Source organism: Procambarus clarkii, chromosome 53 (genome assembly GCF_040958095.1).
Source record: "Procambarus clarkii isolate CNS0578487 chromosome 53, FALCON_Pclarkii_2.0, whole genome shotgun sequence".
NCBI classification, from domain to species: Eukaryota; Metazoa; Arthropoda; class Malacostraca; order Decapoda; family Cambaridae; genus Procambarus; species Procambarus clarkii.
In genome coordinates this window covers 28,966,940-28,990,439 of record NC_091202.1, presented here as the reverse complement: position 1 = coordinate 28,990,439, position 23,500 = coordinate 28,966,940, and the positions used below count along the sequence as shown (strand labels likewise).

The following is a 23,500-nucleotide window of genomic DNA, read 5'->3' as shown; positions in this document are numbered from 1 at the left end:
AGCAGGGCCGAGTCTATCAGGACTCGGAGCTCCGCGGCGTGTCTATCAGACCGTTTTTTATAACGTTGACAAATCCCTCTTTATTTTCACCTGCCCACGCGCGGGATATTTGTGCTGAGTCACGCTGTCTGTAGCGTAGTCGACAGGAAGTTCAGTTTTTGTCATCAATGTGTGTTGGTTTGTCTCTTCTGATGTTGTGCCAACCTTGACTTATCATAAAGATCTTTGAGGGTAACAGAGAGAGAGAGAGAGAGAGAGAGAGAGAGAGAGAGAGAGAGAGAGAGAGAGAGAGAGAGAGAGAGAGAGAGAGAGAGAGAGAGAGAGAGAGAGAGAGGAAGAGAGAGAGAGAGAGAGAGAGAGAGAGAGAGAGAGAGAGAGAGAGAGAGAGAGAGAGAGAGAGAGAGAGAGAGAGAGAGAGAGAGAGAGAGAGACAGAGAGAGAGACAGAGAGAGAGAGAGAGAGAGAGAGAGAGAGAGAGAGAGAGAGAGAGAGAGAGAGAGAGAGAGAGAGAGAGAGAGAGAGAGAGAGAGAGAGAGAGATCAAGCGTGAGTGTCAGAGATAAATGAGGAAACTCATCAGACGGGATGAGGGGGGCCATTACACGCAAAATATTAATAGACTGGACTAGCTACCGTCACTCTAGCAAATGGCTACTAGAGCTTAATTCCGGCAAATGCAAAGTAATGAAGATAAACGTTGATAAAGTGGAATCTCTCACAGGACCCGAATACACAAGCACACGTGAGCACTGACATAGCACCAATATCTCACAAGTTGAGCCTGGCCTCGAGCCGGGCTTGGGGAGTAGAAGAACTCCCGGAACCCCATCAAGCAGGTATCAAGCAAGCAATAATTCGGATCAACCGGATATTATCAGCTGAGTCTGACGCTGCGGCCACCATATTAACTTCATACGAACACCTAACGAACGAGTCAATCAGGACTTAATATATACAAATTATGGGACGGCAGCTTGGAGTCCAAATCTTGCCTAACACACAGCAAAGCTGGAGGAGGTCCAAAGATATGCCGCAAGACTAGACCCTGGTTAAAGAGGTGTGATGTACAAGGAGAAATAAACGGACTGTGTCTCACGTAGGTGGAAGAGAGAGGGGTGAACGAGAGAATACACGATCTCCATATTTTAAACGTCTTAGGAGAAATTATAGGGCAGGCAAGGAGAGGCAATTTCGAATAGGTGGCAGAAGAAAATCAAGAAACAGGTGGAAACAAAATTCCCTAAATTAGCTATTCAATCGTTAGACATAATTTCACACTCACAAATACACACACACACACACACACACACACACACACACACACACACACACACACACACACACACACACACACACACACACTAGGAATGCACTAGGAAGTGATGTGGTGGAGGCTGACTCCATACACAGTTTCAAATGTAGATATGATAGAGCCCAGTAGGCTCAGGAATCAGTACACCAGTTGATTGACGGTTGAGAGGCGGGACCAAAGAGCCAAAGCTCAACCCCCACAAGCACAATTAGGTGAGTACACACACACACACACACTTCTGTCGCTGGAAGACAGAAGAGTTAGGGAACACCTGATCACCATATACAAGATTTTCACAGGAATTGATAGGGTAGGCAAAGCCAGTTATTTAACGCACTAGAAGATACTGGCTCATATGGGGTATTCAATTTCCACCTTAGAGACATTAGAAAGAACTTTTTTCAGTGTCACAATAGTTACCAAATGGATTGCATTAGGAAATAATGTGATGAAGGCAGACTTCATTCACAGTTTCAAAAGTAGATATGATAGAATTCCATAGCCTCAGGAATCTGTACACCGGTTGATCAATAGTTGAGAGGCGGGACCAAAGAGCCGAAGCTCAACCCCTGCAAGTATAGCTAGGAGAGTCCAGTGGTCGCAAAGGTGACAATTACCATCAGAGACCAAATCAACCAGGTATCAACCAGGTATCAACCAGGTATCAACCAGGTATCAACCAGGTATCAACCAGGTATCAACCAGGGACCGTCCAAATTAGTCCCCCGGTTTTGAGTAATATGTAGTGGTGAAGTCACGTGACCCTGAGAGACGTGAACGCGCGCCATCACGCGCCAAATTTCGCGCCAGCACGTGCCGCTGCGCATACACCTGCACCAGCCTCAACACGCGCCAACATGGACCACTTATCACGTCCCCATACACGCCAACATGGACCACTTTACAAGTCCTCATACACGCCAACATGGGACCACTTTACAAGTCCTCATACACGCCAACATGGACCACTTTACAACTCCTCATACACGCCAACATGGACCACTTTACAAGTCCTCATACACGCCAACATGGACCACTTTACAAGTCCTCATACACGCCAACATGGACCACTTTACAACTCCTCATACACGCCAACATGGACCACTTTACAAGTCCTCATACACGCCAACATGGGACCACTTTACCAGTCCTCATACACGCCAACATGGACCACTTTACAACTCCTCATACACGCCAACATGGACCACTTTACAAGTCCTCATACACGCCAACATGGACCACTTTTCACGTCTTCATACACGCCAACATGGACCACTTTACAACTCCTCATACACGCCAACATGGGACCACTTTACAAGTCCTCATACACGCCAACATGGACCACTTTACAACTCCTCATACACGCCAACATGGGACCACTTTACAAGTCCTCATACACGCCAACATGGACCCCTTTACAAGTCCTCATACACGCCAACATGGACCACTTTTCACGTCTTCATACACGCCAACATAGACCACTTTACACGTCCTCTTACACGCCAACATTTCGTGTCGAAATTATATCCACTCTCAATTTTTTTTTTCGACCATTTGGGCTGGACGGTAGAGCGACGGTCTCGCTTCATGCAGGTCGGCGTTCAACTCTCGACCGTCCAAATAGTTGGGCACTATGCCTTTCCACCCGTCCCATCCCAAATCCGTATCCTGACCCCTTCCAAGTGCTATGTAACCGTAATAGCTTGGCGCTTTCCCCTAAAATATTTATCTCTTTCCAGTTCCTGTAGTTACCGTTTACTTATGATGTAGCTACCTCCTGATCTCTCTCCCTTTCACATCCACATAACCTTACACATGTTGGGATTAAATTCCATAAACCATTTGTTTGCTAGACTCCCAAGCTGCGCATGAAAAGCTCTCCTGATACCAAACATAACGTCCTTGAAAGATAAGAATGTAATTTATGCCTTCACCTGCTTAATTTAGACTGCCATCACCAAAGAACTCAATATTTAGGTATGGCAACAACATCCCTTCCAAGGCGCCTAAGAATGCCCAAACAGCAAGGCCTTATCAAGGAATATAAAAGGCCCTTCCAAGGCCTCTGCAAATAACCACATCATCACCAGAAATATCGTGACAAACAAGTCCAAAATTATGGACAACTATAGCGACAATGGATGACTGGACATTGGCGTGGGACTGAAGCAAACCAAGACCAACTACCAACGGCCAACTAACTCCAGATTACACTCTGTCATCTTCGAGAACACGACGAAGTATTCAATATGCTGCCCCAGCCATCAAGGAAACATGGGAGATTGGTAAGCTGCAACGCGTCAATTAGCCCGCACATCGAACTCTGCTTCGAAATCTAACCATTCGGGGTGAAGATTATCCAGCATCGCCGGATAATCCTCTAAGTATACATGTACGTGAAAGTGAGTGTGTGAGGTATATGGAATCGGATATCGCTTAAACAAAATCCTAACATCTTTGGTACAAGAGTTGAGGGTCTGCAGGCAGATGATATACGCTAGAATCGATTTTCGCTGCAGAGCGTCTGCGGGATACCGAAGCCCCCGCGAAGTGCCGAAGGCTCTGTTGGCTATGGAGGGCTCCTGCAGGGCTGAGGTGCCCTCGGGGGCTTCTGGCGCCCTTAAAACACAAAACTATAAGGGTCTGGGAGAGATTCTGTGGTGGGTATGTGGGCCTGCGGGCCGCTCCAAGCAACAGCCTAGTGGACTCTCACAAGTCAAGCCTGGCCTCGGGCCGGGCTTGAGGAGTAGAAAAACTCCCAGAACCCCATCAACCAGGTATCAACCAGGTATGGCAGCAATGAAGGGTCTCGTGAGTAATGAATATACTCACTGAGCAGTGAAGATACTGAGAAGATTCATCTCAGAGATGAATATATATGTAGAATGCCTTGGCCTTACAGATGGCTTCGTCTCGCTGATGCCGATAGAAGCTGTCGCTCTAGACGGCAGCCATATTGCATCTATTGTGGAAAATCTGACTGAACCTGAATCAGCTGATTATTATCAACACGGCTGATAATAATCACAGGTATTATCAGCACGGCTGATAATAAATCGCAGGAAACCTGAAGCACAGGTAAAACCAGGCCAAAACTAGAAATTCATGCTGTCAATATAATTAATTAATTATTATTATTAGGGACAACCCCATTTTCATTCATATACTAGACAATAAAGAAAATTGCTCAGGTAATTAAAGATAACTGGCCTTGTTTACAAGGCCTGGTAGTGAGACTCTGGCTGTTGAGAACGATATAAGAACATCTTTATTCATAGAACCATCAAAATCAAAGTCCAACAGGTAAATTCCAAGTCCCGTCGACATTATTAATTGCCCAGTTATCGATGAGGGTCTTAAATACCACAGAATAATGATACGCAGCCTGTCATCCCTTCTAAGGCATGATGCTTAAGGCAAGGCGCAAGGACCGACCCACGAGAGCAAGGACCGAACCAACGAGGTTCAGGACCGACCAACGAGGGCCAGGACCGACCAACGAGGTCCAGGACCGACCAACGAGAGCCAGGACCGACCAGCGACGTCGCAGAACAAGACTCGATTCAGCTGGCGGCAATAGACAAGAGTCGTCAGCTACGATCCCCCTAGCACAGCTCCTGGGACCTCCACCACCACCAGCACAGCTGCTGGGACCTCCACCACCACCAGCACAGCTGCTGGGACCTCCACCACCCCTAGCACAGCAGCTGGGACCTCCACCACCCCTAGCACAGCTCCTGGGACCTCCACCACCACTAGCACAGCTGCTGGGACCTCCAACACCACTAGCACAGCTGCTGGGACCTCCACCACCCCTAGCACAGCTCCTGGGACCTCCACCACCACTAGCACAGCAGCTGGGACCTCCACCACAACTAGCACAGCAGCTGGGACCTCCACCACCACTAGCACAGCTGCTGGGACCTCCACCACCACCAGCACAGCTGCTGGGACCTCCACCACCACCAGCACAGCTGCTGGGACCTCCACCACCCCTAGCACAGCAGCTGGGACCTCCACCACCCCTAGCACAGCAGCTGGGACCTCCACCACCACTAGCACAGCTGCTGGGACCTCCACCACCACTAGCACAGCTGCTGGGACCTCCAACACCACTAGCACAGCTGCTGGGACCTCCACCACCCCTAGCACAGCAGCTGGGACCTCCACCACCACCAGCACAGCTGCTGGGACCTCCACCACCACCAGCACAGCTGCTGGGACCTCCACCACCACCAGCACAGCTGCTGGGACCTCCACCACCCCTAGCACAGCAGCTGGGACCTCCACCACCACCAGCACAGCAGCTGGGACCTCCATTACCACTAGCACAGCAGCTGGGACCTCCACCACCACCAGCACAGCTGCTGGGACCTCCACCACCCCTAGCACAGCAGCTGGGACCTCCACCACCCCTAGCACAGCAGCTGGGACCTCCACCACCACCAGCACAGCAGCTGGGACCTCCACCACCCCTAGCACAGCAGCTGGGACCTCCACCACCCCTAGCACAGCAGCTGGGACCTCCACCACCCCTAGCACAGCAGCTGGGACCTCCACCACCACCAGCACAGCAGCTGGGACCTCCACCACCCCTAGCACAGCAGCCGAGTCCACCACGACCCCACCAGGAATAGATATGTTATCTTGTTTTGAAGAAGGCCATGGTGCCTGAAAACGCGATCAGCAATATTTTATTTTTCAACGTGTTTTTTTCCGAATATATATATATATATATATATATATATATATATATATATATATATATATATATATATATATATATATACATATATATATATATATATATATATATATATATATATATATATATATATATATATATATATATATATATATATATATATATATATCATTTATGAGAATCAGAATTTAGTTTTCTTGGTCTATTTTAGTAAGAAAGATTCCTAATGCCATTCTGTATTATGTTTTTGTGCATAATCCCGTAAGGTTTAAAAGGACATGACGATATAACATTATTTATTATGAACAAATCCATAAGGTCATTGATGAGGGTTCGAACCTATGTGCTGGAATTACCCCAGACGCGCTCCAGTCAACTGTTCCACGACATGGTTAAGTCGTGGTAGGAATTTGTTCATTTGATGATGAGCAGATCACACACTAGAAAGTGAAGGGACGACGATGTTTCGGTCCGTCCTGGACCATTCTCAAGTCGATTGATAACACAATCGACTTGAGAATGGTCCAGGATGGACCGAAACGTCGTCGTCGTCTCCTCATTTTCTGGTGTGTGAATTAGTCTTCTTAAACCAGTACATTTGCCAACATCAACTTGCATCAGCCAGTTCCCAATGCAGATTGATAATAACTTCTATATCTATATGATTTATGGATGGTCTAACAGTCCCTCTAGGTCTAACTGTTCTACCACTCTATGTCTAACTGTTTCCCAATCTGACTTTACTCAGTTCATGCTAAAACTTATGTAAGCACTATGCCCGCAAACTTGTTTATGAGCTCCCGTCCAATAACATGCCCCCATCCTCTTTGGACTGGTCCGTAGAGACGATCTTGGTTTTTGTAAGGTCGGGGTGCGATTCTTTATGGTTCAAGTGGTTGGGCTCCATTCCTTCACTCTATCCTCACATCCCAGCTCTTTGTTCTCATATCCCAGCTCCTTGTCCTCATATCCCAGCTCCTTGACCCGATATTCCAGATCTTTGTCCTCATATCTCAACTCTTTGTCTTAATATCCCAGTTCTTTGTCCTCATATCATTCCTCCTTGTCCTCATATCCCAGTTCCTTGACTTGATATCCCAGCACCATGTCCTCATATCCGAGCTCCTTGTCCTCATATCCCAGTTCCTTGACCTGATATCCCAGCTCCGTGTCCTCGAATCCCCGGTAGCTTTCCTCTCACAATTACTTTACCTTAACTCCATTGCCATAAGTCTTTACCTCCCTCTTATCTCAGCCTCTTCTGTGAGGCAACATCCAAAAAACTTACAGAATATAGCGAGAGTAAGTTGGTCAAACACCAACGTCTTCTTTTGTAAGGCCATGTTGTGCGTCAATATTTTGTGTCTTGCAAGATGAGTGGAAGTGACATTTGTGGTTCTTGGTTCTCAAGTCACTGAGGCAATAATATAACATTGAAAAAAATAAAGAGAGGAACATGTTGATGATTTAACAGAGCCGCATGATTTAACACTAGCATCTCAAACCACAAACCACAAACAGCATCACTTCCACTAACATTATTAACAACAACGCAATCGCTACCTAACCAGCATTAGCCGGAACTAGACAAATAATAGCAGAAGAGGATGATTGAGAGGAATAGAAAGGATATAAATCGCCTAACCATTACGGCTATTTAGCACTTGGAAGAGGTTAGGATAAGGATTTGGGATGGGACGAGGGGGGAAAGGAATGGTGTCCAACCACTTGTGTACAGACGGTCGGGGATTGAACGCCGACCTGCATGAAGCGAGACCGACGTCGCTTTACCGTCCACCCCAAGTGGTTGAGCTGAGCATCAGAACGAAAATCAATGCCAAAACAAACATCATTATAGTTGGGGATCGAGGCAGAAAATCTATAACTACAGCTGGCTTGATGACACCGGAGAAATAATGGGTGACAAGGGAAAAGCAACGGTAAAAACAGAAGTAATGACAAGGAACGAACTACAACAACAACAACAGAATTAACATGAACAAAACAGAGAAACCCCAAATGCAACAAGAACACTATTAACCAGACAGAAACAGCACCTCAGGGACGAAACGCACACAGCAACGGTAGGTGTGGCGGTCATAACGGCAGCAGTGGACGAGACAACAACAACAGCATTAACAACAGAAGGAGCAGCACAAAAACAACGCGAGGAAACCCCGCCAAACGCAGGACGGGAACGAAGACGTCGTGGATGAAACAGTAAACAGCAGCCAATAAAGTCAGGGAGGGTGTGTGTAAAAACACGAGCCAAGAGGAGCGGGTGTGAGCGAGAGGCCAAGACAGTGAAAGTCCTCCTGGTGGTGGTGGTAGTGGTGGTGGTAGAGGCAGGTCGTTCACCCGGCCACAGCCGTCACCATGACCCACCTTCGCTGGAGCCAACTGCATCAGGTCGTTGAACCCAAGTATAAACACACATATACACATTCACAACACCTCCGTCCCTTCCCTTCTTCCTTCCAGCTATTCAGGAGGTACATAGGTGGTGTGCAAGGGGGTATTACATCTATATAACCAGCGATATATGTCAAAATAGGAGAGTTAACGGTATGTGGTACCTTGAGTGGGGTGGGGGGATGGGGTAGGGGGGGTGATCTTGTCCAACAGGGTGGCGGTTGGGGAATTTAGAGGTTGCCTTTTCGTATTTTGCAAGGGCGGCATTCGCCTGTTTTCTATCAATAGCTGGTATTGGGGACGCTTCATAGTGTTTGGTTCTGGGACCTGAAGTGGGTAGTAGTGTTCTGCGTTCGTTACTAAACTGGCAATTTCTCCACCTGTTGAGACTATTGGAAAACTCTTAATCAGCTGATGTGACGTCATCATCTGGCACGGTACTCATGCGCCCGCCAGCCAGCCAGCCAGCCCGCCAGTGTACGATAACTCTTCCCATCAACCTTGCGTCATGGGGACTCAGTCCTCTTCAACTTTATGATTTTATTGCTCTTTTCACGAAGCTGATTGTTCTCTCTCTGTTCTGTTTATATTTGTAATACTTGTGTGTGTACTTAAATAGTAATGTTGTAAGATTTTTCTTACCGTTTAACGTATTGGCAGATACTACTGCCATATTTATTGATATGTACTTCAGTTACTATAGACAAGTACTTCTGCCACCACTGACGAGTACTTCTGCCACCAGTGACACGGCCCCTGTCAGTCCTCTACTCCTGCCACCACTGACCAGTGCCTCTACCATCTGACACCCTTCATTACTTCACCCACTAAGATTAAAATCACGTCTGCTCTGGCACCTTGGGTGTAGTAACAGCAGCCTTAACATGGCGTAATAATGTTCAAGGGTTCGAAACCTTTGTCACCAGTTCAATGATTGCTAAATAGACATTAGGTGGTTATAAATAGGAGCTGCCTCGTATGGGCCAATAGGCCTTCTGCTGTTACCTTTATTCTTATGTTCTTATGTTCTTAAAAGCAAATAATTTCTCTTTATTCTGGGGCAAAAATACATGTAGGCCTGTCGATTGTCCTGAAGAGGCAACTCAAGACAGTTTCCTGAGTCCCATGTACCTATTTACTATTAGGTGAGGAGGGGCATCAGGTGACCACAAATGTACCCAATGGTCTCTCTCCTACCGTGGGCGTCGAACCCTGAATCTTTCGGTTACTTATTATTAACATCTTTATTGACAAAATTAATTACAATTTTGTCTAATCTAAGGATTTCGATTAAGTCTTATTAAAGTGAGGATAATGCTGGTATTCACTGTCACGCAGGACAGAGGGTTATACATTAGACAATAGGTCTAAACTGTAGGCGGAAGTACATATGTATCATGGTTACAATCAATGTTTTAATGTATGGATATGTGAAAACAACTTTCTATTGTGCACTGCCACACAAGGGCAAGGATGGGTTGTGAAGCGATTGGGCCACAGGGCATTTTATAAATGATATTCACTCAGAAATTCCTGTAGGGAAGTCTTCAATCATTTTGTTAATAAAATCTTGAAACTCCACGATTGGTTAAGCATTGTTGCCTCTTATGTATAAACAGAATATCTGTCTCTTCATGGCTAGAGGTCAGACGTATAGGGATAGTCTCACCCAACTTTGCAGGGTGACTGAAGGCGGGTGTGTGACCAACATGGGCTGATCTGGGGCGATGCCATATCTCGCATTGCCCCATTATTCGGATCGACGAGGCACCGACAAATACTTCATCTTGAGTTTCCCATAACGAATACCATAAAGATTGTACATTTAGAGGACAAATTAATCCTTAACTCAACTACAACTTTGATCTGTATATGTTGTGTTAGGATTTAGTGTGTGTGTGTGTGTGTGTGTGTGTGTGTGTGTGTGTGTGTGTGTGTGTGTGTGTGTGTGTGTGTGTGTGTGTGTGTGTGTGTGTGTGTGTTTATGTGTGTCTGAGTATGGATGGGTTTGTGTACAATAATTCAAACAAGCTTCACTAACAAAAAAAAAATCAAACAACCCCAAACGATTAAGTCATGAAGACGAAAAAGAGGTCGCACTGGATGTGACATTTGCATGTATATTATACGTTTCATGTATAATATAATTGAAAATATAAATTTATGCAAGGATGTGGATTAATCTAAAACCATCAACTTCTGAAAATACCTTGATATTTTTGTGTATTTACTGGTTGGCTTAAAGAATTAGCATTCTCTGTAGAGATATTATGACCACTAATATCAGCTTACCGGCCAAAAGTGTACACCAGCGAGTATACTTTTCGGCTCTGAAGAAAGTCCAGGACTTCAAGTAAACTCCCACTGTATATACAGGTTAGCTTAGCATTTTAAAAGCACCGAATCACCTTCAGTGGTTGAGTGTTCAATAAACCCTTGAAATATATGTTTAACACATCTCTAACCCTGTCCATGGAGGACAGAAGAAAATGTATATATGCTGGTTAGTATTGTAAATGTGTGGCCGAAATATATGTTTAACACATCTCTAACCCTGTCCATGGAGGACAGAAGAAAATGTATATATGCTGGTTAGCATTGTAAATGTGTGGCCACGTCTGTGGTAGAAAATAATAATAATAAAAAAAACTGTATATACACAGTGGAGCGGTATACACTTCTCTGTATATACGTGTCCATTGTGTATAATTGGTCCCTTTCAGATCACTGTATCTTATGCTTTTATTTACATAATGATTCAGCATGAATAATTTTATTTCCTATATTTACAGTTCTTGGGAAATTAACAGTGCCTGGGGTCAGGTTTAAATAATTAATGACAAAATATTTTTGTCCTATTTTGCGTTCTGCCAGGAACGCAAAATAGGTTCTTGACAGGATTAAGCTGCCTATTATTTGGCCCACGTATGATATCAAACGTGTTCCATTACTTAACTGTATCGAAATTGTGCTCTGTTTTTAAACATACGTCAACCGATCAGGTCTTGACCTATTCTCGTATTGGAGGACTGTCTCGTGTAGGTCTTATGTAGGAAGTTACACATTTCTTGGATAACTGACCGAAGTTGTATTATTGTAAGTATCGACACGTTATTAGTTCAGAGTGTGGGTGTGAGTTTAGGGAATGACCCTCTAACCCCCCTTCCCCCCCCCCACTGTTAGGTCAGGGTAGTTTGCCCATTGTTAAGTTAGGGTGATTCCATGAATTAGGTCAGGAAGACAATACGTATTAGTTTAGGGTAACCCCATCTAACATGTCAAGGGTGATCCCATTTACTTGCTCTGAGTAAACCTATCTGTTAGGCTAGGGTGACCCTTATCTAGTAGATCAGAGTGAAGCACTCTTTTTTTTCGGTCAGGGTAACACAATCTATTTAGTCAGCGTGACTCCCTCATCAATTAGTTCAGAGTGACCCCCACCTATTGGGTCAATACGACCCTTCTCTATTTGGTCAAGGATAGATCCCATCTGCTCGGTCATAGTGCTACCTTTTATTTGATCATGTTAACTATCTATTTGTTCACGGTGACCCCATCTATTTAGTCACGATGACCCCATCTGTTACAAGTGTTAAAAATATTTTTGTTCTCTTCCGCTATTGAGCCAGCAGCCAGTGTCAGACGGAACAGGTGGACAGAGACAGGAGGGAACAGGTGGACAGAGACAGGAGGGAACAGGTGGACAGAGACAGGAGGGAACAGGTGGACAGAGACAGGAGGGAACAGGTGGACAGAGACAGGAGGGAACAGGTGGACAGAGACAGGAGGGAACAGGTGGACAGAGACAGGAGGGAACAGGTGGACAGAGACAGGAGGGAAGCTGGAGACCAGGAGCCAGATTCACGAAGCAGTTACGCAAGCACTTACGAACCTTAACATCTTTTTCTTAATCTTTGGCAGCTTTGTTGACAATTATTAAACAGTTAATGAGCTCCCAGGCAGAAGGAGGATGTTTATATCAATAACAAAAGCTGATTGGCAAGTTTTCATGCTTTTAAACTGTTTAATAAATGTTAGCAAAGCCGTCAAAGATTGAGGAATGATGTACACGTTCGTCAGTACTTGCGTAACTGCTTCGTGAATCTAGACCCACCTTTGCGAAAGCACATCCCGCTAAACACACACCGAAACTACGACGTTGGTACAGCGTTCAAACAGATTTTAACACCTCCTAACCAGTTATAACAACCAATATATCAAGTTGTAACAACGTTCTAATACGTCATAAACACGTTAAACGAAGATGTAAAAACTTAATTACAAGTTGTAACAAGCGGAAAATAGAGACAATTTTGGTTTGTGTTTCCAGGGATGAAATACACTTTCCCTAAACTGTATAGAAATGTTTACAAGAGATGAATGTCGGCGAGAGGTCAAGATGCAGTCTCCGAAAAATATATTTTGTGCACCAGACAACTCTAGCTAGCTAGAAGGTGGGAAACAAGTTATGTTAATGTTGAGCAAACAATGATTGTTAAATGTCGTGTTGCACACTGCAGATATACGATTGCAAATTTGCGAATCAATTAACTATTTAATATTTATCAAATGTGGCGATTTTGCCTAAATTTTTAAACACGTTCTGAAAATTATATTGGAATTAAATACTAGATACAAAACTGAACAGTTTAGAATGATAAATAAATTGCAATATTACAGGTTTAACAAAATATTTGGATTAGCTTAAGATTAGCTTGGGCGCCTGACAGCTGGGTGGACAGCGCTTCTGATTCGTAGTCCTGAGGTTCCGGGTTCGATCCCCCTGTGGAGGTGGAAACAAATGGGCAAAATGTTTCTTTCACCCTGATTCCCCTGATACCTAGCAGTAAATAGGTACCTGGGAGTTAGACAGCTGCTACGGGCTGCTTCCTGGGGGTGGAGGCCAGGTCGAGGACCGGACCGCGGGGACACTAAGCCCCGAAATCATCTCAAGATAACCTCAAGATAACCTCAAGAAGCCTAATATTTGCGAGTGTGTGGCCAGAGTGTCCGGCAAGCAGTCTCCTGTGGCCGCAGTCAGTTAATCTTGGCTTCGATTCCCTGACAAAGCTAGACACTTTGGCATGTTTCCTTACACCTAATACAACTGTTCACCAAGCATTAAGGCACCAGGAAGAGAGTGGACTGCTGTTCATAGAGATGAACAGCAAACTGTTGGTTAAGGGAACCTTAATCACCCTAACGTAGGCTTTCAGTCCTCGAAAGGAAGGGGGAATTATCAGAAGAAAGAGCCAAGCCATTACGACTATATAGCACATGGAAGGGGTCAGGATAAGGATTTGGGATGGGACGGGGGGAAAGGAATAGTGCCCAACCACTTGTGAACGGTCGGGTTTAAGTTGGGTGCCTATTACCAATAGGAGGACTATGTTCTAGTTCTAATCAATCATAAAAGGAGATGTATCCCGCCAAACACACACCGAAACTACGACGTTGGTACAACGTTCGAACAAGTTTTAACACCTCCTAACCTGTTATAACAACCAATATAGCAAGTTGTAACAACGTTCTAATACATCATAAACACGTTAAGCCAAGACGTAACAACTTTATTACAAGTTGTAACAAGCGGAAAATAGACACAGTTACGGTTTGTGTTTCCAGGGCCTAACCTAACCTAACCTAACCTAACCTAACCTATATATGGTATCTATACATGTTCCTAACAGGTATGAATGCAGCCCCAGGAATACATTCGGTGAGCTTGAATGTCTAATCTCTTTGAGTAGCGCAGTTGTGAGCGAAAAATTCGGCATGAGCTAAATATAGTGGAGGAAACACTTATACACGAGAGCAATTTTTTTTCTTACTAATCATCTTGTATCTTATTTCTCCGAGAGTTGAAGCTACACAGCAATTTATGCCAATTTATTTCGCTCCAACCGGATACTTGTCCGGTTGAACTCTCTCTTTTTTTCCGGTTTGTTCGTTACACAATTACCTTTGGAACCATTAAAGCAACACTGAAGAACCTCGATTCTAATTACTTCACCGCACGACTCACAAGAACAAAGTCCTTGTACGGAATGTCAAGATCATCACAGGAATTACGGGTTATTCACGCCCGTGCCACTTTTTGAATGGCTTAATCTTTATCAACCAATCACTACCGGAATATTTATGTCTAATTGAAGTGTTTGAATCCACTCGACCAGGGGGCCAGATTCACGAAAGCACTTACGCAAGCATTTGCGAACCTGTACATCTTTTCTCAATCTTTGGCGGCTTTGTTTCCAATTATTAAACAGTTAATGAGCTCCGAAGCACCAGGAGGCTGTTTATAACAATAACAACAGTTGAATGGGAAGTTTTCATGCTTGTAAACTGTTTAATAAATGTAACCAAAGCCGTCAAAGATTGAGGAAAGATGGACACGTTCGTAAGTGTTTGCGTAAGTGCTTTCGTGAATCTGGCCCCAGGCCTCGCCAGTTAAGGCTACCAACAATCTAAATAATTTTGTCGCGGGTGAAACCTAAATTGGAATCAATGATATAACTATAAGCAATAATCAGTTGAGTTAATAGAGTTCAAATCTGCACTCTAAAAGTTCCACTCTCACGTCTTTTGTCGAGCTCTAACGACCGCAAAACGATGTCAATTCACTCAAAATTCAATGAGCGTTCTGCATCACGATTGAGGCAGTGCTGCGCATTTCCCAGTTCAGGATCTCTACTGCTTACTGACACCAGCAACATTTAGACCCAAACTGACCCAAGACAGATTCTGACCTAAGGCATATCTTGACTCGAACCATATGCAAATTTTATATATTTATTAATTTATATTAATATGTATGACCCATGTGCTAACACATGCAACATCCTGACCCCGAAAAAATTCTGACCCGAAGGAAGATTCTGACCCCAGGAAGATTCTGACCCAAAGGAAGATTCTGACCCAAAGGAAGATTCTGAGGTAAGAATCTGAGGTAAGATTATGACCTCAACCAAGTTCATTTGATGGCCATCGTCGCGGATTAGTGATTGGTTGGAAGAGTTCTTGCCAATGTTACAGAACAGAAACTAGATGAACATTTACTGTGAGCCATCTGTACACTTACTATTCACCAGCTGAACGTGAACGTAAACCAGCTGGGAATGCTCTAGTTGTACCAATGCTCGAAGCTGAACTAAAACAAACCTAACTCTAATTCAAAACCGTGCTCAAGCCGAGACAAAATGGTGGACTGAGCAGTACATCACACTAAACCTAACTGCCCGTCTTCACTACCGGACATAGAGGAAGGGGGGGGGGGGGGATTACCGTGGAGAGGGGGGACCTGCTGCATGGGTGACAGCTTCTTTTCCATATCAACCTACTCTGGCTTTGCGCCCTGGAGAGGCCACTCCAGACCGACAACCAGACTGCAGTTCCATAGTCTCCTGAGACTGCTGGATGCCTGCCTGCTAGACTACAATATGTCAGCTATACAAAGAAAGTTTCTTGAGACTATTTCCCCATGAGGAAAATGACCAATTGTGGGGTTGAAAATGAAGATCCTTACCTGGTTGATACCTGGTTGATGGAGTTCTGGGAGTTCTTCTACTCCTCTTCTACTACTCTGACTTGTGAGAGTTTAGGATTTGTTCATGTCTATCATTGACATGTGGGGGGGACAACTTATATAGGAAACATGTCGTGGAAGCAAGAGACGAGAGGGAAGTATCTGGCAAGGACAGAGTTGGCAGCCCTAGCTAGTGAAGTTAGACCAAGAGGGTCATTTGTCATGGTATAAGTTTAAACTGCTAGATCAGAGGTTCTCAAACTGGGGTACGCGAACCCCTGATGCTCTAAGTGTGTTCCAAGTTTCCTCTAGTGTGTGTTATGTTCTCAGGGGGAGGTGCTCTATTGACTACAGAGAAATGGGAACATATACGTGCTAGAGCAGCCTTGGGAAGCATGCAAGAAAATGAAAACACGAGAACCGACGTAAACAAAATAATTAGAAACAATTTCGGTGAAGAAAAAATAGGAAACCGATAAACACGAGGTAGCAACAATGATTGACGAACAAACAGACCAACACCTTCAAGATTCACTTCACAATTAGCTCGACCACTGAAATTAAAATTGAGGAACTGTGGGCATTTATGTGACCATAAAAATAAATGTTATTTAAATAGGAAATGAAGGAATTTAAGCGACGGGGACCAATATCTACCCAGTTCTCATGAGTCTAAACCTTTATTAGGGAGATTCTAAATGCAAGGAATGTACTTTATAATATATATATATATATATATATATATATATATATATATATATATATATATATATATATATATATATATTCTCTCTCTCTCTCTCTCTCTCTCTCTCTCTCTCTCTCTCTCTCTCTCTCTCTCTCTCTCTCTCTCTCTCTCTCTCTCTCTCTCTCTCTCTCTATTGTAGGTCTGTGGATGGGGCGATTTTTTGCCTCCATTAGATTTCATTTTCCCCTTCAGATTATAGTTTCATCAGTAAATGTGCTGATATTGCTGTTCATCCCCGTGTTGAAATCGTTGATATATACATTGCAGAGATCAGGTGTACTAGAGCAGAGTCCCAGAGAACTCCAGCAACAGTTTACCACTAAGTCTAGACTACTTAATCTGATTGTTTCCTTACCACTCAGGACTAACTAGTTTTTCTGGTTATTATGTTCGAAACAATTACCGCCCCTTAAAGTGTCTAAACGAATTTAGTTTTTTATTCAAATACTATACGTCTCTCATCTTTGTAATCAGTCTTTCGTGAGGTACAATATCAGGGGCTTTCGTAAGGTACAATATCAGGGGCTTTCGTGAGGCACAATATCAGGGGCTTTCGTAAGGTACAATATCAGGGGCTTTCGTGTGGCACAATATCAGGGGCTTTCGTAAGGTACAATATCAGGGGCTTTCGTGTGGCACAATATCAGGGGCTTTCGTGTGGCACAATATCAGGGGCTTTCGTAAGGTACAATATCAGGGGCTTTCGTGTGGCACAATATCAGGGGCTTTCGTGTGGCACAATATCTGGGGCTTTCGTGTGGTACAATATCAGGGGCTTTCGAAAGGCACAATATCAGGGGCTTTCGTGAGGTACAATATCAGGGGCTTTCGTAAGGTACAATATCAGGGGCTTTCGTGTGGCACAATATCAGGGGCTTTCGTAAGGTACAATATCAGGGGCTTTCGTGAGGCACAATATCAGGGGCTTTCGTGAGGCACAATATCAGGGGCTTTCGTAAGGTACAATATCAGGGGCTTTCGTGAGGCACAATATCAGGGGCTTTCGTGAGGTACAATATCAGGGGCTTTCGTGAGGTACAATATCAGGGGCTTTCGTGAGGCACAATATCAGGGGCTTTCGTGTGGCACAATATCAGGGGCTTTCGTGAGGCACAATATCAGGGGCTTTCGTGAGGCACAATATCAGGGGCTTTCGTGTGGCACAATATCAGGGGCTTTCGTAAGGTACAATATCAGGGTTTTCGTGTGGCACAATATCAGGGGCTTTCGTGTGGCACAATATCTGGGGCTTTCGTGTGGTACAATATCAGGGGCTTTCGTAAGGCACAATATCAGGGGCTTTCGTAAGGTACAATATCAGGGGCTTTCGTGAGGTACAATATCAGGGGCTTTCGTGTGGCACAATATCAGGGGCGTTCGTAAGGTACAATATCAGGGGCTTTCGTGAGGCACAATATCAGGGGCTTTCGTGAGGCACAATATCAGGGGCTTTCGTGAGGTACAATATCAGGGGCTTTCGTGAGGCACAATATCAGGGGCTTTCGTGAGGTACAATATCAGGGGCTTTCGTGTGGTACAATATCAGGGGCTTTCGTAAGGCACAATATCAGGGGCTTTCGTAAGGTACAATATCAGGGGCTTTCGTGTGGTACAATATCAGGGGCTTTCGTAAGGCACAATATCAGGGGCTTTCGTAAGGTACAATATCAGGGGCTTTCGTAAGGCACAATATCAGGGGCTTTCGTAAGGTACAATATCAGGGGCTTTCGTAAGGTACAATATCAGGGGCTTTCGTTGTAGATCAACCCGTTCTCATTACTTATGAGTCACATTTTATAAGTAATCATATATTACTTAAAAATTTACAAATGCAACTTATTAAGACGAGTATTCGTGGCATTCGTACGTCTCTGGTCATGGTAAAAGGTTTGATTTTTTTTTACGGAGTGGCTAATCAATAGAACGGGCGGCTTGGAGAGGCTATTTTTTTTACTGGGTACTGTTAATTACGGCCACACCTTTATCCACTGTGGACAAGGCTGACTGCATTCTTTAGCGTTTCTTCGGTCAAGGTCCACCAGGTGGATAAAGTTTCTATCTTGGCGAGTTTATTTACTCGTTGTTTTTATTATGTTAACGCCTTCTCCTTCTCCCCCCCCCCCCCCCCCCCCACGACTCCCCTCCCCCGCGCCTCGAGCCGTAAGCGCATGAACACAACAGGAGGTTGATCTCCACAACGGTCGACACCCACAACGGTCGACACCCACAACGGTCGACACCCACAACGGCCAGCACCCACAACGGTCGACACCCACAACGGCCGACACCCACAACGGTCGACACCCACAAACGGCCAGCACCCACAACGGTCGACACCCATAAACGGTCGACACCCACAACGGTCGACACCCACAACGGCCAGCACCCACAACGGTCGACACCCACAAACGGTCGACACCCACAACGGTCGACACCCACAACGGTCGACACCCACAACGGCCAACACCCACAAACGGTCGACACCCACAACGGCCGACACCCACAAACGGTCGACACCCACAACGGCCAACACCCACAACGGCCAACACCCACAATGGCCAACACCCACAAACGGTCGACACTGAAAAACGGCTTCCCGCGACGCCTGTGTTTGTCCAAAACAAACACAGGAGCGGCGCCTGCATCTAGCCGGAGAGAGACACACTCACACGGGTCGAGCACCCTGGTCGACACCAGGCAAGTGGGAGGTTCTGTCGACCAGGTGACAAAAAAACAACACACAGGCGCGTCTCTCGGCCTGTCAAACACTCTCCTCCGTCATCGTGTGTGGAGAAATAAATCGGAAAAACAAATAACATCGAGAGAGAGAGAGAGAGAGAGAGAGAGAGAGAGAGAGAGAGAGAGAGAGAGAGAGAGAGAGAGAGAGAGAGAGAGAGAGAGATTCATGAACGCGTGATCAATTAAAGACAGAGTTACTGTAGTATTTAGAATGAAGGCCAAGCCTGTTGGGCCATACTTGACGGGTCTAGTTTAGATTCACTTCCACTCCCCCATACACCTGTCTAATCGGAAGATTAGACTGTCTGGCCGGAAGAAGAACGGCCTTGCGTCCTGCAGGGTCGGCGCTCGATTCTCAATGGTCCAATCAGTCGGACTTTATTCTTTCATGCGTAGGTTCCCCAGGTACACGCAGCTTCCTGTACCTATATACCTTACAAGTGCTATATAGTTATAGTGTCTCTGATCGTTCACATATTGGGACAATCACCTATTTGTATACACACACACACATTCGATCAATTAAGGATCGAAAGAAAAGTGTATTTTGCTTCGTTTAAGAAAAGTATAAAAGATATTTTTTTTGTATACCAAGATTCTTCAGTTCGGGAGGTTGAAGGATTTTGTCAGCTTCGAAAGTTCGAAGATATTGTCGGTTTAGAAGGTCGAAAGATCATATCGGTTTGGACGCTCCAAAGATATTGTCGGTTTTGGGAGGTCCCAAAATCTTTTCGGTTTGGAAGATCTCAAGAGCTCAATGTAATGAACAAATCAACAAGGGCTGTGACGAGGATTCGAACCTGCGTCCGGGAGCATCCCAGACGCTGCCTTAATCGACTGAGCTACGACATGGTCAAAAAGAGTTGAAACCGAAGTTCTACTGAACTTACTGAACTTTGATTTGTTCATTTGATACATCACGCTATTGGGATTTCTGTGTGTAACTCAATTTAATGTGGTGGACGAGTGGTAGTGTGGTAAAGACAGTGTTGAAGGGAAGGTCACCTTACCTTGAGGTTACCTTGAGGTGATTCCGGAGCTTAGCGACCCCGCGGCCTGGTCGTCGACCAGGCCTAGTTGCTGAACTGGTCAACCAGGCTTTTGGACGCTGGCTGCTCGTAACCCGTCGTATGAGATTAGCCCATCTAACAAAATCTTCCTGGTGCGCTGGGGAGTGTTCTCCTCTTCCTCCTCTACCTTCCACCGCTAGTCTAAGTGACAGCTTAGCATACCAACTCTCTCGTTTGGCTTGCCAAGTCATACTCGATGACTACTCTTGAAAGTCAACGCCCAAGAGTTGCCCAACATCGTATTACTGGAACCTTAGCACATTATACTACTCAGAGGAGAGTAAAAAGGTAATTAGGTGAAAGCGTTAAGCCTGTACGACTATGTAACGTTTCGAAGGGATAGGAGGACCTGGATAGGATGGAGAGAATGAAAGGTACCTAACCGCTAGGATCATTGGGGGATCGAACGCCGACCTGCAAGAAGAAAGGCCGTTGCTGTACCGACAAGTCCATGTGGTTACAAACGGAAGTAATATTACAGGAATAATAACCAATATGGCCACCTGTTTAAATGAAAATGTCATCGAATTACTTGTAAAAAAAAAAAGCAGATTTAAGAGGAGTTATTTGGTCGTAGCTGTCTTAGAATTCACTAAGAAACATTTCAAGACTGCTGGTAGTAACCAGGACAAGAATTCACCAAGTATTTCATGCCCATTTACGAAACCCGTACATCTTTATTTAATCATGACGGCTTAGTTTGCAGATACTAAACAGCCTACGAGCTTAAAAACGCTACGAGTCCATTTTCGTCCCGAAGTCATTATTGGTATAGAGCTCTTCAACTGTTTAATAAATGCAAATGACGGCGTCGTGATTGAGAAAGGATGTAAAGGTTTCGTAAGAGAACACTTGAGGGCTTGATGAATACTAACCTAGCACTCTCGGGTCAATGTAACTTCATCAACAGGTAGTGACGAAGTGCGGGACTCTGTCGGGGGGGGGGGGGGGAGGGGAGGGAAAGGGGGGGGGGGGGGGGACTAAGTCCGCACCAACGTCCAACTGCTTCACAAATATGCTCCAAGAATTTCGTTGACATATCTTCCTGTCTTTCTCTCTATGGATCTGATCCACGAGAGATTAACTCGTAGAACTTGCTTACGATCCCTATACACACACACACACACACACACACACACACACACACACACACACACACACACACACACACACACACACACACACACACACACACACATACACACACACACACACAAATACACACATGCAATATAGTTACGTGTGAACACATAACTATATTCTACCCACTTCAAGACCCCGAACCAACATAGAAGCAGCAAGACCAATACAGCAAAACAGAAGCAGCAAATATGCAATATACCCATTATTTCGTGTTCTGTCTTTTGTCACCTCACCCAAAAATATTTGTGTCACATCACCTCACCCAAAAACGAATATAGGCATGAAATGATGTGTGTAAGAACCTGTCTTTGAAAATGTGAGAAGTCCTTGCGAAATGCTATTACACGTCAGACCATAAATAAAAATCAGAAAATTAACTTTGGAGAGTTAATTTTTCAATTACCCCCGACAGTGAAGAAAAACGTAAGAAATATTGAGAAGATTCGTGTTAGAATAATTAATCTTACCTTTTCAGTCATATTCAACAACATATGTTTACAAGAAAGACTGCTACTAAAATATACATATATATATATATATATATATATATATATATATATATATATATATATATATATATATATATATATATATATATATATATATATATATTATATTATATATTATATTATATATATATATATAAATATATATATATATATATAAATATATATATATATATATATATATATATATATATATATATATATATATATATATATATATATATATAAATATATATATATATATATATATTATTGTAACCACAATACCCACATGTATAAATGGACTGGAGTTAGCCACCCTCATATACAAAGGGCCTCCCCTTGACAAAGCTTTAAAGGCCGTATCTCCAATAAATTCAGTTCTCTGCTCTGCTGTCATTATCTCAAGCTTTACTTAACTCTACCTCAATGTTTTTCACTGTCTACTCTCACCTAACAGTTAATTTTTCTATAACGGAATCGACCAGTCGTTAAAAATACGATGTACTAGTTTAAAACTTATAACCTTATTGCTGCATACTGCTGCACAATGACAGCCCCTTTTTAAGCTGGAGAAATTGCTGACCTGGAGAGCGTGCAGAGATCCTTTACTGCTAGAATGCACTCAGTAAAATATCTAAACTATTGGGATCGACATAAGAACCTAAATCTGTATTCTCTAGAGCGCAGGCGGAAGAGATACATAATAATTTACATATGGAAAATATTAGAGGGGCTGGTCCCAAACTTGCACACAGAAATAACATCACATGAGACCAGGAGGCATGGCAGGATGTGCAGAATACCCCCGTTGAACAGCAGAGGTGCAACAGGTACTCTGAGTGAGAACTCTATCAATATCAGAGGCCCGTGACTGTTCAACACGCTTCCACTACACATAAAGGGCATAACTGACCGACCCCTCACAGTGTTCAAGAGAGAACTGAATACACACCTCCAAGTGATACCTGATCAACCAGGCTGTGATTCATACGTCAGGCTACGAGCAGCCGCGTCCAACAGCCTGGTTAACCAGTCTAGCAACCAGGAGGCTAGATCGACGACCGGGCCGCGGGGACGCTAAGCCCCGAAAACACCTGAAGGTAACCTCAAGGTTATCTGGAATCTCGTAGCTTATCAACTATGCACTTGGAACCATTAAACGCGTAATACTAGTAGTATCAAGCTACTTTTTGTTATCGAATTCACATATTAAATTTAAATGATAAAGCCTGTATTATACATTCGTTAAAATTATTAATAAAGCAAATTACATGGGGCAGGCTTTATTTATGATTATGAGATGTAAATATGAGGAGAGCGACGGGATGATGACCTCAGCGGAATGGCGGGTAGGCAGGT

The 23,500-nt window shown here is 44.2% G+C and overlaps 2 protein-coding genes across 3 annotated transcripts in view; both read left to right on the top strand.

Moving 5' to 3' along the window:
- Window positions 1-23,500, top strand: part of E23 (Early gene at 23) — an 88,645-nt gene that overhangs the window by 25,256 nt on the left and 39,889 nt on the right. The window lies entirely within an intron of this gene.
- Window positions 3,586-5,986, top strand: LOC138352311 (mucin-22-like). Its single transcript, XM_069304684.1, has 2 exons — window positions 3,586-3,596; window positions 4,921-5,986. The coding sequence occupies exons 1-2, from the start codon at window positions 3,586-3,588 to the stop codon at window positions 5,984-5,986; spliced, it is 1,077 nt and encodes a 358-aa protein (XP_069160785.1).